At 36.1% G+C, this 18,427-nt stretch overlaps 1 protein-coding gene across 9 annotated transcripts in view; it reads left to right on the top strand.

Moving 5' to 3' along the window:
• The window catches only part of LOC136024916 (uncharacterized), a 202,087-nt gene extending 184,013 nt beyond the window's left edge, over positions 1-18,074 (top strand). For 6 of the 9 annotated variants that reach the window (XM_065700490.1, XM_065700493.1, XM_065700486.1 and 3 more), the window contains 2 exons: positions 12,668-12,858; positions 16,875-18,074. In XM_065700490.1, coding sequence (XP_065556562.1) covers positions 17,001-17,534 — 534 coding nt within the window. In that variant the 5' untranslated portion in view covers positions 12,668-12,858; positions 16,875-17,000 and the 3' untranslated portion in view covers positions 17,535-18,074. Of the gene's footprint in view, positions 1-11,538; positions 11,609-12,667; positions 12,859-16,874 lie in introns of all 9 variants that reach the window. The other 3 variants (XM_065700488.1, XM_065700494.1, XM_065700495.1) reach the window with 3 other exon arrangements.
• Positions 18,075-18,427: the final 353 nt, after the last annotated feature.

Here is an 18,427-nt window from a genome sequence, read left to right as displayed (position 1 = left end):
TGGGGGAGCAAGTCATCCCCAAAAACATAGTTATTATGATTTGCGACTATGCTAAACAAAATGGCTATCTCAAAATTTTGATCCGTTGACTTTGGGAAAAAATGAGCGTGGGAGGGGGCCTAGATGCCCTCCAATTTTTTTGGTCACTTAAAAAGGGCACTAGAACTTTTCATTTCCGTTAGAATGAGCCCTCTTGCGACATTCTAGGACCACTTGGTCGATACGATGACCCCTGGGAAAAAAAAAAACAAAAAAAAAAAAAAAAAACAAATAAACACGCACCCGTGATTTGTCTTCGGGCAAAAAATGCAAAATTCCACATTTTTGTAGATAGGAGCTTGAAACTTCTACAGTAGGGTTCTCTGATACGCTGAATCTGATGGTGTCATTTTCATTAAGATCCTACGACTTTTAGGGGGTGTTTCCCCCTATTTTCCTAAATAAGGCAAATTTTCTCAGGCTCGTAACTTTTGATGGCTAAGACTAAACTTGATGAAACTTATATATTTAAAATCAGCATTAAAATGCGATTCTTTTGATGTAGCTATTGATATCAAAATTCAATTTTTTAGAGTTTTGGTTACTATTGAGCCGGATCGCTCCTTACTATAGTTCGTTACCACGAACTGTTTGATAAACACTGGTCAAAGTTTGTAATTTGCAGCCCCTCCCCCAGGGATTATGGGGAGTAAGTCATCCCCTAAGACATAGTTATTAAGGTTTTTGACTATGCTGAACAAAATGGCTATCTCAAAATCTTGATCTGTTGACTTTCGGAAAAAAATGAGCGTGGGAGGAGGCCTAGATGCCCTCCAATTTTTTGGTCACTTAAAAAGAGCACTAGAACTTTTCATTTCCGTTAGAATGAGCCCTCTTGTGACATTCTAGGACCCCTTGGTCGATACGATGACCCCTGGGAAAAAAAACAAAAAAAAAACAAACAAATAAACACGCAGCCGTGATTTGTCTTCTGGCAAAAAATACAAAATTCCACATTTTTGTAGATAGGAGCTTGAAACTTCTACAATAGGGTTATCTGATACGCTGAATCTGATGGTGTCATTTTCGTTAAGATCCTACGACTTTTAGGGGGTGTTTCCCCCTATTTTCCTAAATAAATTTCATTTTTTAGAGTTTTGGTTACTATTGAGCCGGGTCGCTCCTTACTACAGTTCGTTACCACGAACTGTTTGACTGTTTTGTTCTTGTAACGGAACCATGCATTCGGTGCATTGAAGGAAATACCATATAAAACAAAAGATGACGATTTCCAGTGCCTTCTCCGAAATTTATGGTGCTTATTGTGGCGAGAAAATTATTTAGACCCTTTCTAGACAGATCTTAAATCCAAACAGGTCTAATTAGACGTACACATTTTGACTCGCATCGATATAAATTCTCATCATTATAGGGAATTGCACAGTTATGGTCAAGGTCGGAATTGTCAAAAGCGCTTCAATAGCTAGCTTGGCAGATAATTTTTCTAAAACATCAGTAATATCTGTCGCACAATACTTTTTAGCCAGTTTTGTATTCCGGTAAGAACGAGGTAGATATAAAAGAAATTTGCAGTACCGGTAATAATTTATACGAATACGTTTTAAACCACCAGTCAACAGAAGTGACCTAATACCAGAACAGAAGAGTGCAGAATGATAACAAAAATTTGAGTAAAGCCGAGTTAACGCTCTTCTCCTATAGTGTCCACGATTTGCCACAATCTTAGAGCAACCGAGCCTCAGCTTATCACTAAATATCTTTGACAGCACGAGACTGGAGAGCATTCATAGAATCGCAAACTGTTATACCAAGCCAACGACACGATTTAACACGAGGAATACTAAACCTATCGCAGTATAGTGATTCTGAACAATTATTACCGTTGAAAACAAGAAACTCGCACTTGTCAATATCAAACAGTTCGTGGTAACGAACTGTAGTAAGGAGCGACCCGGCTCAATAGTAACCGAAACTCTAAAAAATGGAATTTGTATACCAATAGTTACATCAAAAGAATCGCATTTTAATGCTTATTTAAATATATAAGTTTCATCAAGATTAGTCTTGAGAAAATTGGCGTTATTGCAGAAAATATGGGAACCCCCCTAAAAGTCATACAATCTTAACGAAAATCACACCATCAGATTCAGCGTATCAGAGAACCTTTTTGTAGAAGTTTCAAGCTCCTATCTACAAAAATGTGGAATTTTTTTTTCCCAGGAGTGATCGTATCGACTAAGTGGTCCTAGAATGTCGCAAGAGGGCTCTTTCTAACGGAAACTATAAGTTATAGTGCCCTTATTAAGTAACCCAAAAAATTGGAGGGCACCTAGGCCTCCTTCCAAGCTCATTTTTCTCCAAAGTCACCGCATAAGAATTCTGAGATTGCCATTTTATTCACCATCGTCGAAAAACCTAATAACTATGTCTTTGGGGACGACTTTCTCCCCCGCAGTCCCCGTGGGAGGGGCTTCAAGTTACGAACTTAGACCTGTGTTTACATATTGCAATGGTTACCGGGAAGTATACAGATGTTTTCAGGGACATTTTTTGGTTTAGGGGGGGAGAGTTGAGGGGAGGGGGGGTTACGTGGGAGGATCTTTCCATGAAGGAACTCTCATAGGGGAAGACTTTCAATGAAGGGGGCGCAGGATTTTCTAGCATTATTTAAAAAACAATGAAAAAATAAATTTAAAAAGTTTTTTCTACTGAAAGTGAGGAGCAGTATTACAAGTTAAAACGAACAGAAATTATTAAGCATTTCGTGGACTTACCTCCTCGTAATACCTCGCTCTTTACGCTTAAGTATTTTTAGTAATTTCAAATATTTATTCTATGGCCTTTGTGATTCAGGGGTCATTCTTAAGGAGTTGGGACAAAATTTAAGCTTTAGTGTAAAGAGCGAGGTATCGACGCAATAAAAATATATGCAATAAAAACATACGAATATAGAAGTTCGTTACGTAAGTTAATTCGTAAGTTACGTATATTTTTTACTAATGAAAACGTTCGTAATTAATTAAAAGTTCTAGTTGCCTTTTTAAGTAATCAAAAAATTGGAGGGCATCTAGGCTTCCTCCCTCGCTCCTTTTTTCTCAAAATCTTTCGATTAAAACTATGAAAAAGCCATTTAGCCAAAAAAAAAAAAATCAATATGCAAATTTCGTTTTAATTATTTATATGCGGAGAGCCAAGATCAAAACATGAATTAATTTAAAAATGTAAAAACCTTGCCTACACTTAAATTTTATCAGTGGTGACCAAGATTTTTGGGTTAATTCTTGAAGGACAATGTCTACTGGACTTCTAGGCAAAGAAGAAAAAGTTGCAATCTTTTCTATTATATTTTTTATGTGCTTTGGCAGTGATGGTTTATGTTTAAAAAGAAGTATTTTGCCTGTTGCCATGACCCTTTCGCTTTTTACCAAAAATATCTATCTAGCTACCTATATTTTCAGTTATTTTATTCTTAGTAGAAACAAGCATTTTTTTTAAGCAAGCAGTAATAGAGGTCGTTTGTCTTAAGAACATGTGTTTGTTGTTTTCTTTTAATTTCACAATGTAACCTTTATATGATAAAGCTTTTATTCTTTGAAATATTGTTTTGAAGGGTAAAGGAAGGGGCCTCGGTGATGGTGAGGCTTAGACTATATAAATAATGAACGATAACCTCCATCAATTACGACTTATTTGGTTACCTCCTTTAAACTATTAAGTAAAAAACACTAGTTTTTTTAAACTGAAAGTAAGGAGCGACTTTAAAACTTAAAACGAGCAGAAATTACTCCGTATATGAAATGAGTTGTCCCCTCCTCAACGCCTCGCTCTTTTCGCTAAAGTTTTTAATTGTTTAAAAAAGTAGAATTGTAGCAAAGAGTCAAACTTTAGCGAAAAGTGCGAGGGATTGCGGAGGGGACAACCCATTTCATATACGGAGTAATTTCTGTTCGTTTTAAGTCTTAATGGCGCTCCTTACTTTCAGTTAAAAAAACTAGTTTTTTTTATTTAATTTCTGAACGTTTTTGAATTAATTCATGTTTGATTTTGGCTCTCCTCACATAAATTATTAAAATGAACTTTGCATATTAATTCTTTTTGTGGCTAACTGGCTTTCTCTTAGTTTTGATCAGACGATTTTTAGAAATAAGGGATGGGGAAGGAGGCCTAGTTGCCCTTCAATTTTTCTGTTTCTTAAAAAAGCAACTAGAACTTTTAATTTTTAACGAAGGTTTTTATTAGTAAAAAATATACGTAACTTAAGAATAAACTTACGTAACAAACTTTTACATTGTAGTATCTTATTATGTATATGAGGGGTTTATCCCCTCGTTAATACCTCGCTCTTTACACTAAATCTTAAGTTTTGTCCCAATTCTTTAAGAATGACCCCTGAATCAGAAAGGCCGTGGAATAAATGGTGTAAATTACTAAAAATACTTAAGCATAAAGAGCGAGGTATTTATCTCCTCCTAAATACCTCGTTCTATATGCTAAAGAAATTTAATAAGCGACCCTATGAGTATCCTCAGTAAAATTGGAGATGAGGCCTTGGACTAAGACATGACAGTAAAACCCTCTTAGTCCATGGTAATGCCGATTGGTTTCCTCAAGTCCTCGCCCTTTTTTGTTAAACCTATTCCTTCTGAAATTTCTTTGTCCTCGTTTAAACTATAACGCGTAACAATTTCTTCAAATTTAAGGTCAGTTCAACGTTAAGGACATAGTCAATTTTGCTAACGTGTCTATCGCCCTCTTTAAGCTCCTATATAAATTTAACGTCCCCTTCCACTCCTTAAGGACTGACACGTCTTTTGTCGCCCACATCTCGAATTTGCTTGTCCAATTTGGTACCATTGTATCTCTCACGAAGAATCGGAAAAAGAAGGCTCAATCCAAAAAAAGCCTTACAAATAATTTTCGACGAAGGCAAGGTACCTTACTCTCTGCTCCTTTGGAAATCTAGTTTGGAAACCCTTGAGCGAAGGAGAGTTTTGTTGTACCTCCGTTTTTCAAAAAAATGTAATAACAAACCCTTCGACGGCAAGTATTTTCCCCAAATGTCACTCCCCATCCAGATTAAAGCCGACTTGAGCTTTTTCTGAGTCCATCCCTATTTTGTCCCCCATTCGATGCGTTACTCCCAGATCTGAAAAAAACTTTCCCCCATATATCATAGGAAAAATGAATAAAATATCCCACTAGTTTCTCCCTTCTGTTTCTCTCTTTTTATTATTGGCTGATGGTGCTGCCAAGACTGTTTTACTTATTTGCTTGTTCTCCCCTCTGTTTTTTTTAGTTTCCCTTTTAATTTATATATATTTTATATTATGCTCTCTTTTTTTTTGTGTTTATTCACTGATTCTTGTCCTCCCTTTTGACCAGTTTTTATCTCTTATCTCTTTATCTTTTACTGACTTTACGCAGTTTAATCATAGACACTTTTTTAGTTTTCCTGGTATACTATATATATATATATATATATATATATATATATATATATATATATATATATATATATATAGTATTTATTTGCTTATTTTGTCCCCCCCCCCTTCCCTTTTTTAATGACCCTTTTGATTTTTTTCTGACTTGTATTTGTTTAAGTTTGGTTTGACCCGTTTTTATCTTTGTAGCCTTTTAATTGACTTATTACAATTTAATTATTGAACCATAAATAATTATTCATAATGATTTTTCTTCTTTTTTTTTTTTTTTTTTTGTATTTTTGCCAGTTTTAGTGCAACTATGTAATTTGTCGACTCCGAAGTCAACAAATCATCTTATCTAATATTTTATTATCTTTTATCTTTATCTTTTATATTATATTTATCTTTTTATTCTAATTCTTTTATCTAATCTTATCTTATTCATGGTGTTGGGGTGTTATTATATTGGGTGGGGGAGCCTAAAATGATAGAAAACGCTTAGATTGGAGGGATTGGGATGAAACTTGGTGGAAAAAATATGCAGAAGCCTTAGATACGCGATTAACATAATTGGAAAGGATCTGCTCTATTTGGGGGGGGGGGATTATTCTGAAAAATTACGTATTTTTAACTTCCGAAGGAGTGATCGGATGTTCATGAAACTTCATATTTAGAAGGACCACGTAACTCAGATCTCTTATTTCAAATCTCAACCAGATCCAGCGTAATTGGGGGGGGGGAGTTGGGGGGAACCGGAAATCTTAGAAAATACTTAAAGCGGTGAGATCAGGATGAAACTGGATGGGAAGAATAAAAATCTGTCTAAGATACATGATTGACATAAACGGAACGGATCCGCTCTCTTTGGGGTAGTTGGGGGGGGGGGCTATTTCTGAAAAATTAGAAAATTTGAGGTATTCTTAACTTACGAACGGGTTATCGGATCTCAATGAAATTTGATATTTAGAAGGATATCGTGTCTCAGAGCTCTAATTTAGATCCCAACCGGATCTGGTGACATTGGGCGTGGGGAGTTGGGAGGGGAAAACCGAAACTTGGAAAACACTTAGAGTGAAGGGATCGGGATGAAACTTGGTGGGAAAAATAAGCACAAGTCCTAGATACAAGATTGACATAACTGGAACGGATCCGCTCTCTTTGGGGTAGTTGGGGGAGGGGCTAATTCTGAAAAATCAGAAAAAATTAGGTATTTTTAACTTACGAACGGGTAATCGGATCTCGATGAAATTTGATATTTAGAAGGATATCGTGTCTCAAAGCTCTTATTTTAAATCTTGACCGGATCTGGTGACATTGGGGGAAGTTTGGGGTGGGGAACCTAAAATCATGGAAAACACTTAGATTGAAGGGTCTTACATACGTGATTTACATAATTGGAACAGATCCGCTCTATTGGGGGAGGGTCAATTCTGAAAAATAAGAAAAAATTACGTATTTTTAACTTACGAAGGAGTGATCGGATCTTCATGATACTTCATCTTTAGAAGGACCTTGTAACTCAGATCTCTTATTTTAAATCTCAACCGGATCAAGCGTAATTGGGGGGGGGCAGTTGGGGGGACCGGAAATCTTAGAAAATACTTAAAGCGGTGAGATCAGGATTAAACTGGATGGGAAGAATAGAAACCTGTCTAAGATACGTGACTGACGTAACCGGACCGGATCTGCTCTCTTTGGTGGAATTGGGGGGGGGGGTAATTTTGAAAATTGAGGTATTTGTAACTTACGAAAGGGTGACCAGATCTTAATGAAATTTGATATTTAGAAGGATCTTGTGCTTTAAAGTTCTAATTTTAAATTCCGACCAGATCCTGTGACATTGGGGGGAGTTGGAGGGGGAAACCGGAATTCTTGGAAAACGTGAAAGTTGGGGTATTTTTATCTTACGAATAGATGATCGGATCTCAATGAAATTTGATTTTTAGAAGGAATTCATGTCTCAGAGCTCTTATTTCAAATCCCGACCAGATTTTTTGACATTGGGGGGAGTTGGAGGGGGATATCTTGGAAAAACACTTGGAGTGGAGAAATCAGGATGAAGCTTGGTGGATAGAATAAACAAATGTCCTTGATACGTGATTGACAGAATCGTACTGGATTCGCTCTCTTTGGAGGAGTTGGGGGGAGGGGTTCAGTGATTTGGCGAGTTTGGTGCTTCTGGACGTGCTAGGACGATGAAAATTGGTAGGCGTGTCAGGGAGCTGCACAATTTGACTTGATAAAGTCGTTTTCCCAGATTCGACCATCTGGGGGGCTAAAGGGAGAGGAAAAATTCGAAAAAATTAGGTATTTATAACTTACGAGTGGGTGATTGGATCTTAATGAATTTTGATATTTAGAAGGAGATCGTAACTCAGAGCTCTTATTTTAAATCCTGACCGGCATTAAGCCTCTTATTTTCCTTTTTAAGTCCATGTATATATTCATAGAATTTTGTTAGAGCTTATACCATATGATCTGTTGGCTCTTAGCTCTTCTCGCCTCGTCACAAGTGCCATATGAGCTCTTAGCTCTTGTTACATCGGTAGTTACTAGGTTGTATCTCATAAAGCATTGAAAAATTCTGATTACGTTTTTACGCTTCCCTTGTCGGGTTAATAAGGAAGGGGGTGGGTCACTTTTTAATTCAAAATTAAACTATTGTGTGGATAGTAGGTTTTGGCATAGGAGGGTCTATATCATATTTTGACTTCTAATGTCATGAAGTACAATTGAGTTTATTTGATGAAGAATTGTTTTTCAGCCTTGCTCTGATTGTAGTACCGCTGGTCTACAATGTATGCCTTTGGTTTTCACATTTGACATGAAAGAGTTTCAAAAGCGTTGTGTAGTGTGGGTTGTCAAGAATCTAGGGAAGTTACCTGTATCGAAGCACTTTGCGTCTTTACCTCAGGAGGTTAAACTAAAACTAACACTACTAACAACTAATCGCAGCCCTTACTTGCCTAAATCTAACACAGGGCAAAGCTATGTTCTTTTCTTGGCTGTAATCAACTCATGTTCCACTCTCCTTGAAAGATTAGAAAGTTTCTAGAATGTTCCCCCCAAAAAGTCAGGCTCTCCAAATTTTCCTAGAAAATGAAGTTGAGGAAAATTAACTATCTGAATTTCTTGTTAGCATTTGAGTATTTATGAGCATTAATTTTAGGGAAGATTTCGGAAAACTAAATTTTGTGTCGGCGATATTTGGAGAATACCCGAATTTTTGTGCTCAAGAGGAAGCACCGATATCGCCCAAAGATCGCCACTCCTCGATATACCATCCCTAGCAACAGGAAGGATGGATCCAATATCCCCATAATCTCCATGCGTGGTTTTATCTATTGTGCTATCACAACATTCCTACAGATAAGAAATAATTCTGATTACTATTTTCTTCCGTAACACGAAAGCAACACGAAAGTCGCATGTGGACCGAATTGAAATTACGCTTGACTTCAGCACCAATTATGTCAAATTTAACCAATCAAAGTTAAGCCAATCAATCATGTTTACCAATCAAAGTTTAGATTTAAGGCAAAGTTTTTTGAGAATAGTAAATGCGGAATCTTCGAACGGTAGTTTTCATATCTAATAGATGAAAATGGAAAGAGATGCAAATGCCTAGTATTCGTAAACAATACTACTACTTCTACTGACAACTTTCTGCAGCACCAAACCACCTAAGGCCAACATAGCTATGCACGCTCCTCCCATCCCTCTCTATTCAAAGCTTCCCTCTTTACACCCTCCCAGGAAGTTGCCTTTTCCCTTAAAGATTTTCTTAAGACATAATCATAACCTAAACGGGGACGATCTGCTTTCCATTTGGCCCTAGACGGTCGGTGTACAGGGAAAATCTTTGTTAATCTATCATCCGCAAAACGTGCCCTAGCCATCTCAACCGTTCTCTTATCATAGCCCTAGAAAGTAGGATTGAACCACACTTTTTGTGCATTCTACTGTTTGAAATACCGGCTTTCAGTCGGGTACCCGAAACGATCCATATGCAATTTCTCTTGAAAACATCAAGCAAAACTTCCTCCGGTTATTGGAGCACCCAGGCTTCGGAAATATAATTGACCAAGGTCATCACCGCAGCTTCAGATATTCTAATCTTGGTGAATACACTTATTTTCCGGTTTTTCTAATCTTTTTTCAACTAACAAAAAAAAACATCCCGGCCTTGGCTATTCTCCTTTTAACATCTTCACTGCACCATCCGTCATTACTAATAATTAATTTGAAAAAAAAATTCCACGAAGTAAGTTTTTCAAAGAAAAGTAAAGAGCTCCCCGAACAAAAAATCAGCAGAAATATGGTCAAAATAATCTTCCAAGCGTAGAACTACCACAAACCACTATTAATGAATAAATGAAACCTACAACGAACAGAAACTACAAAATATAACTGAGTCAAACTAAAATCGAGTTGAGAGAATTTTTGCTTTAAAGTTTAGCTTGCTTTTTTTATGTTGGAGAAACTTTTTCAACAATTTTTAATCCTGTCGCAAATAATATTATTTAATTTAGCTATATACCTCCTCTAGTTGACCTGAAAAATAGAACTTAATATCGTTCCCGAAAAATCCTATTTATGCTCTTTGAAAACCTGGATACACTTACATTCTTTTGATTTATTTAAGTTGTAAGAGCAGAATTAGTGATAGTAATACCCCGAAAGTTTCATCTTAATACCCCAGTCGTTTGCGATATATCTCTGAGGTGTCTTATTGGATTTATTAAACCATACACACAGTGCATTTTGAATCAGTTTTAAAGCACAATTGGCCAATTGCATAATTGTGGTGCGTTGTTATACCAAATATCCCTAGAGACATAGTTACGTAATTGTTCTACTCTTCTGATCAAAATGGATTCTCAAAATTATGACCGGATGTGTTTGGAAAATGAATTTGCTTGGGAGGAGGGCCGCTTGCCTCCAATCCCTTTTGAATCTTAAAAAGGGCACTAGAGCTTTTAATTTCCAATCGAATTAGCTCCTTTAAAAGTGTCAATGATAATTTCAGCTATTCTAGAGCAGCACCGCCTATGATATTACTTAAATGCTCTTTTGAAAACCGGCATACATATAGTTTTTTTGTTTAATTGAAACTCCCCCTAAACGTTCCCCAAAAGTTTCACCTTATTATCCTTAGCGTCATTATTTACAGTAACTGTAGTGGCATTATTAATAGTATGCTCTTAGTGCCTTCTGGCTAGTTCAAAATACGCCACAACATATTCTTAAAAGTCTAACTTAATAATTTAAGCTTTTCTTGAGATATTTCTTTGTCACCTTTTTGAAAATCTACATGCTCATAGTTGGTTTGGTTTAGTTCAAAATCACGTAAATATCCTTAATATGTATAGTAAAGCTGTAGTAGGGAGCATATTGGTGTCGGTACAAGCTTCTCAGGCCAGTTTTTCTATTCTTATTCTACGTTTCTTTGTGCAAATATGACGCAAGCAATGGTAGTAAAGACGTAAATAAAAGTAGCGTAGAAGCATGTCATTTTTAGTTCTGTTATATTTTAAGGCTGTTGTTTTTAATGCCTCTTCAATTGGTTGTAGTTACAATTCATTTTTTAATTTATGCATGCAAGAGTACAGTTTTTTCTTTCTTCGAAGGGGATCTGAGTTGCCTTTTTTCTAGTGCAATGACATATCGTTGTTATCTAAGTAAACATTGTAGTTTTTGAGAAACAACAAAAATAGGTAAAATTCTAGTTAATTGACTTCTTGCTATGTTGGAAAAGGTTTAGGTTAGGAAAATGAAACTTTCAAGGATGGGTCTACAGGCCAAAGTATGTCCTGGGAAGGCATTTTAAAGTACCCCTCTCCACTCCTTCTCCCTCTAGAGGGCCCTGAAATTTGCCTACATGACAGGTCAATACCTATTGAAATTTTGACAAAACAACATTTTACTTTAATTTTCAGTTACTAGTTGCTTTTTCTCTGCCTTTAGTTCTGAAAATGCAATTCCTGTTATTTGAGTTGAAAATGGAATGGAGCAAAGTTATGAAGCTGAAAACAATTTTGTTGTACTTCAATCTATGATCTATTTTGGTCTATTTTGCAAGGTTTCACTTTTATAACACATATTTTTAAAGGTCATCAAAGGTCAGAGCCCTCTAGAGGGAGAAGGAATGGAGAAAAAGCAACTAGTAACTGGAAATTAAGGTAAAATGTTGTTTTGTCAATATTTCAATAGGTATAGATAGACCTGTTCTGTAGGCACATTTCACAGCCCTTTAGAGGGCTGCTTATGGTAAAAAAAAAAATGTAGTTAATCTTATAACTTAACTTGTGATTTTTTTTGTGGGGGGGGGGGGAGTGTAGATGCTATTTATACCTTTTAAACAGTCTGATTAGCTGCCTCTTATTTTTTTTGTCCCTGTGTTTCGGTACTAATTGGCTAAAATTGTTTTTTCGTGGCCGAAAATGTTGCTCTGTTGAAGCACGTTCACTTTAAGGTAATATAATGTTTAATTTTGGTTCAAACGAGCTTAGAAGATTGTTCTTATATTGTCTAAGAACTCTTGTTTAGTGCGATGTCCCTAAAGGAAAAATGATTCATGCTACCTATGATTCAAAAAAAGAATTTTCAAACAGAGCATTATAAACCCTCCGTTAAAGGTTTTTGACTGTGACGAATCGATTGGTTTTTCCAGAATTTATGTTTTTGAACATTTATCCAATTTTGTTCAAAATTTATGTATTGTGGCGAAAATTAGTAGATAACTGCACCTTTTGTATTGGGCTTTCTTTCGTCACTTAAAAAGGACACTGAATATTTTGATTTTCGTTCAAATGAAGGTTGTTTTTTTTTCAAATAATCTATGACAGCTTTTTTTTCAATTTATGTGTGCTATTTTAAATTTTTTTATGACGTTTAGTTCCTATCATTTATTTAATCACTTATTGAGATTTTTTATCTTTAGCAGTTCTTTACGTATGGTGACCCAAAAAAACAAAGTCGGTTTTTTTACATTTTGGAAGTTATTTTGCCAAAAAAAATCGCTGTCTAAGCCTTACAAACCATGTATTTACAAATATAAACTATTTAAAACATGTTATATTTTGAAACGTGGTCCATTCTGGTTTTAATTGGTTTAAGTTCTGATTATAGTGAACTTATTTTTCATGCTCTTTTGGGTTGTTCGTTTGGGGTGGGATTTTATTTATTTATTTATTTATTTTTTGTAAAACATGTTAGTTCTTATGGATTTTTCTTTTCAGAGCAAGCTGAGATTGGTTAAAAATTTGCTGCAACAAGTAAGAAAACCGCCATAAAGGATTTTGGCAAAACAGTCAAGTCTCAACACTGGAAATTATTAGAAAGATACGATCAAGATTCAATTTTTCAAGATGCGGGTTTCTTTCTAATAGAAGAAGAAGGCTCGTCAAAAGTTGCATCACATACTATTGAGGCATAGTTTCTTTATAAACTAAATTATTTTTTATACCAATTGGCTTAGTAACCCCTCTAGTTACGTGATGATATTTTATTTATGTAATTGTTATTCACGGTACACGTTAAGGGGTCACAGAACGGCCACGTGGAACTAATAAAGTACCATGTCATCATTGGTAACTGATGTATTGTGAAGTCATTCAAGTGCCGTGGTAGCTGTTCCTCCTTTGTAAGATGCCCCACGGTACATGATAAGCTTTCTCAGAATGTTCAACTAAGAAGGTACCCTGTCATCATTGGTGACTGATGTGTTGCAAAGCCATTCAAGTGTGGCAGCGTAATGCTATGGTAGCGCATTAACGCCTAACTCGATGGTGTCTGCGTCCTTTCCTTTTTCTCTTCAGAAACGACTAAGATATTCCAATCTAGGCTAAAGTAAAGTAGCTATTCTTAGAATGTACTAATGTAAGTCGGGTTGTTGGTCTTCTGGAATTTTACAATACTCTTTTTCTGGCTTAAAATGATTTTAGGCTGTTGGAATAGATAGGGAGAAAAAGGAATCGATTATTCGATTGTTCTTTATTATTGAAGGTTTGACAAATGGATGAGGGGCTAATCCTTTTTCCAGTAAAGTAAAAAAAGATAGAAGCTAAACCCCTCCAATTGGTGACTTGCAACTTTGTTGACGATTCAAAACCTTATTGGGATGTAAAATGTACGGTTCCCCATAGTGTCTGTTCGTTCAAGTCACTTCTTTCACTTCTATTCTTCCCAATATTAATTTACTCCAAATTCATAGAAGTCAAATAGGACTTCTTTACTAATTCACGTATGGTGGGTCCTTCAAGAAGGGCAATAGTTTTTACATTAAAACAATCAAAGCGTCAAAATCCTGACCCCTTGCAATAGCTAAAAAGATTGACGTAATTATTTTCTTTTGAATATATAATAAGTTCAAGTGAAAAGAGACCCCCCCTCCTCTAATTAATGTTTATGTTGATGTAACCCCCTTCTTTCACTTCTAATCTTCCAATTAATGAGTTAATCAGACTTCCTAGTAGTCAAGTGTATCGTGGATGTTTGAGGACGGTCTTCCCATATTATTACATCCTCCGTAGGCTTAAAGGGTGGGACTTTTTTACTAAGTCACGCGTGCCGCTCTCTATAAGAAGGTGGCAGGATAAACATGACCCAAGGCTCCTGTTTGTCCCATCTTTGACGTTGGGAAGCCTCAACAGTTACAGGACTGTGGAAGGAAGCTACTACAGTTTGATTGAAATGTATTTAAGAAGGGGGTCCAATACTTGGTGAAAGAATAACTGGTAGTTGTTACTGTTTTTGTATATTTGTTTTTTTTTTCCGGCGAGTCTCGCAATCAACCTCTTTTCTATAAAGTAAATAGGCAGGAATAATGGGACCGAACTTCTCATTAAAATAATTATAATGGGGATCTACTGTTTAAACTTAGTTAGCTAATTAAGGGTTCCTTAAGAATAGCAATCTGAAGTGCTAGGGAACTTAATTAAGACTGGGCTTTTTCAACCAAGGACAGAATCAGGGGTTTAGAGAAAGACGTTGGTCTTCGCAGACTGGGAAAGCTTGAAACTCATCAAAGTTGTTCGTCCGATTGTCATTAACAAAGAATCCCCTTTTCTCAGAGGTGATCCTACAAATGATTTCCTCCTGCCATTTGATGAATCTGTTCCAGCTCTCTATGTCAAAATCAGCCAATCTCATTGTTTCTTTTTCTACTCTACACGTCTTCATTTATGTCTTCGTCTTTCTTTTGTATAAAGAAATACATAAAATTCAACTGACCTTGCTATTAGAGTACACCTTTACATGTTTTATGTCTAAATGAAACAATCTTTAATCTATAATTCCTCCACTGTGTGTTTCTTGGATATAGAACTACGTCTTGACAGAGGCCTCACCTCTGCATTGAAAAATTTTAGGTATACTATTCCTACTGCTACCAAAAACTACCGGCAGTGTCAAGCCACCTTTGGCCAACACAGCTACGGACGCTCCTCCTCTCTATCTTCCATTTAGAATACAGATCCTCAGTAAACTACCTACTGGAATTTTAGTATGCCGATCCTTGGCTTCAAGGGTCAAATTCACGGTTTGCACCCAGCTGCACTTTCAAAATGAAGAAACATTACTGCATTTACGTTGAATACACAAGGGAAATGAAACAAAAATACCTGCTATGAAGGTTATTACGTCTGTTCAGCTTGGCCGGGTTAAATTTTGTTGCGGTTCTTACATGTTTTTTGTGCAGAAACAAACTGGGTTTAAAACCCCTCCTTGAATAAATTAGCCTATAATTTGGGCCAAAAGACAACAATTTGGAATATGGGGGCCCTTCGTTGGACATTAAAAACCAATCAGATTGTCAAAATGATGGCCCCTCGCAAAAAGTAAAATATTAAAGGCAGTTATTTATTTTTGAATATGTAAGGTGTTCAACTGAAAGGCATCCCCTCTCCCCTATGTAATCTTTATTGGGATATAATCTAATCATATATGAAACACTGCCTTATTAGTGCACTCCTGGCTCAATGATTATGCGATCTCTGAGATGTTTCGACAGTTGCTGAACAAACATTCTTTATTTAAACTGATTTAATTACGCTTGTTATTCTCAGCATTTGTTAGAAAAGTATCGCATCTATAACGCCAAATTAGGCGTATAATACTGCACTGTGCGTGCATAATTGCAACCCAAGTCAATGGACCTTATTTCTTCCAACTATCTATAAAACTTAAAGACCATGGGGGCTTCATGGCATAACATGGTTTAAAAATAGCATCACAAGCTGTATAGCACTCATAGGTCTACCAAATTGACATTTTAGGGGGGGGGGGCAAAACAAAAGCATATTTTTTGCCACTCTTCCAATTTCCCCGTGAATTAGGGAAGGCTTTTTTGAAAAACCATGGGCATGCATTAATGTTGTAACCCATGCTAATAGCTTTATTTCTTATAGCCTCCAAATAAAATTTGAGAAGGGGATCTGAAATAAAAATATAATTTTACCTCACTCTTCCAATTTTCCTGTGATTTCGGGAATGTTCTCTTGAAGAAACCTTGGGCGTGCTCAAGTTTACTGGGGAAGGGGATTTCTGCTGAGTTTTGTTCAGGCAAGAACTTAGTGGTGAGAACCAATACTTTTTTCAGCTCAATTTTTGCAAACCATGGGCGTGCTCAAGTTTACTGGGGCAGGGGATTTCTGCTGAGTTCTGTTCAGGCAAGAACTTAGTGGTGAGAACCAATACCTTTTTAAGCTCAATTTTTGCAAAATTCATGAGTTGTAAATTTCCGTGAGGTTATTTTGCTGCAGCTCTTGTTCGAGGAATTTTGCTAATAATTGTGAGACTTTCAACGAAGATCAGTGATGGCATCCATCACTAAACTGGTGTAAATATTAAATTAGGGTAGGGTTGATTTGCTGCTATTTTTTATCCTCCTTTGTTTAAATTTTCAAGTTTCCCCTTCCTTTTTACAATGGAAAAACCCTTGGCGTGCAATTTGTGATGGATTCTGTTACAGCAAGAATTTAGGTGTGAGAGCCTACACCATTGTAAACTAAGTTTTGCAAAACTCCCGAGATGTGATATTTTGGCGCAATTTTTTTTTGCAGCAGCAGCTCTTGTTCCAATAATTCTGTTGATAATTGTGTGGCTTTCAGCGAATATTAATAATTTATATTGTCAGTAAGCTGGTGGAAATACTAAATTTGGCTGGAATACTTTCTATTAGTTTCTATTTTATTATTGAAAATCATAAATTTTCCCCCTCCTTTTTTATCAATAACCGCAGAGACTTTTTAGGAGGTTGCTTAAAGTATAATTTTATCGAATTGAGTGTATTTATTTCAGTCTCTACTTTTTTTATCAATAGCCGCAGAGCCTTTTTAAGAGGTTGATCAACGTCTGATTTTATCAAACGTTTGATTTTCAGTCGCTATTAATTTCACTTCGCTATGTTTTAAGTCGACTATGCTCATTCCGTTTTATTCATTTCAGGTTCGAAAAGCTTTAACTACCCAAGAACGTTATAAATCTTACAAGCAAGCAAGGACTTGCAAAGAATGGGAACTTGATAATAATCGAGATGTTAGAGGTGAATATAAAGTAATAAGTCAAAATGATATGACAAGTCAGTCACCAGAAACTAAAAAAGGATTTCTTGAACAATTTATACCACCGAAATCTACGATGCTTGAACAGAAGCAAAGGACTATTAATCTGCATAGCAAAAAGAAGGGAAATTTAAGTCTAATCGAGCTCAGGAAAAACAAAAGCTTCTCAAAGACACAAAAGGTATCAAATTTCAAAGGTGGGGTTAATATTCAATCTGCCCACAATCTGGATCCCGAGATGGAAACCTTTCGTGAAGCTGGATCAACTGTCAGTCATGATGATGCATTGCTTGACACGATCAGTGACGCTAAATTTAAAGAGCTAGAAATTGATCAAGCTACCCCACCTGTTTCTCATGGCTGTGAGCCTCAGTACAAAGCTGAAGAGGGGGGTGCTTGTGAGTGCACCAAAGAACAGTCTTCTAGCTATCATTCAGGAAATTTGCAATATATATCTGAGACTAAGGAGAACGATTTAGACGTAGCTGGCCCTTCGAAGCACCTTGAAAATGAGCTGTCAGACAATGAAATTAAAGAGGAGTGATGAATTTGGTTTTTCAAAGTAAGTGACACACACAACTAACAACCCAAAGAGTTAGTTTTCACAACTCAAGAGCCAAAGGTGAAAAATTTTGGATAGCAACCGCAACATTCACCCATAAATCTACATAGTTGTCGTACATAGTCACAGTGTAATTGACCATCTCAGCAAATTCTGTGATAGTGAAGTTTAAACTCAAAATGAAACGAGGTACCAACAATAATTTTAGAAAGTAGATTATTATAAATGTATTCTAGTTATTAACCATATTTAGCATTTGAGACGGTGTTTGTTATCCAGTTAGACTATAATCATATCCTCAAAATCCTAAGGGTTTTCTTCGGAAATCGGTGGATATTTCTATAAGACAATTTGATAGTATGGATCTATTAAAATCTTTATCGTCTCTTTGAACAATCTCGTCTACTTGAAGGAAGTCAACTAAAGGAAAATCCATTTTCTTGTATGTTAATCTCATAAACTGTAATGTTGTCTATATATCTCATATTTATTTTGTGATAATAAAGTAAAAGTAATAGAAAATGTAACTACATAAGTCAATGCTGGACAGGCTTAGGCGCAAACCTCTTAAGAAAGGGCCCATGTGTTTTTGTTTTGTTTTTTGACGAAATTAATTTAAACTTAAGCCTCTGAGTATCCGGGCCCAGGAGACCCTAGTATTGAATAAAAAATCTGTTTTTGGTCATTAGAGCCCCAAAACGGAGTTAGAAAAGATACCAAAAATTCCTCTTTCGTTTGATTCTAAAGTTACATATTTCAATTCTTGGCCCATGGGGACTAATAGGCTCCGTAAATAATTAACTGGTCCCTCTTCTCCCGAAATAGGACACAAACAAGGTTAACAATATCTTTTTCCAAATGGCTTGAAATTTTTG

The sequence above is a fragment of the Artemia franciscana genome, chromosome 3 (assembly GCF_032884065.1).
Source record: "Artemia franciscana chromosome 3, ASM3288406v1, whole genome shotgun sequence".
In the NCBI taxonomy this organism is placed as follows: domain Eukaryota; kingdom Metazoa; phylum Arthropoda; class Branchiopoda; order Anostraca; family Artemiidae; genus Artemia; species Artemia franciscana.
The sequence above is the reverse complement of the archived record's forward strand: the minus strand, read 5'-3'. Positions and strand labels throughout refer to the sequence as shown.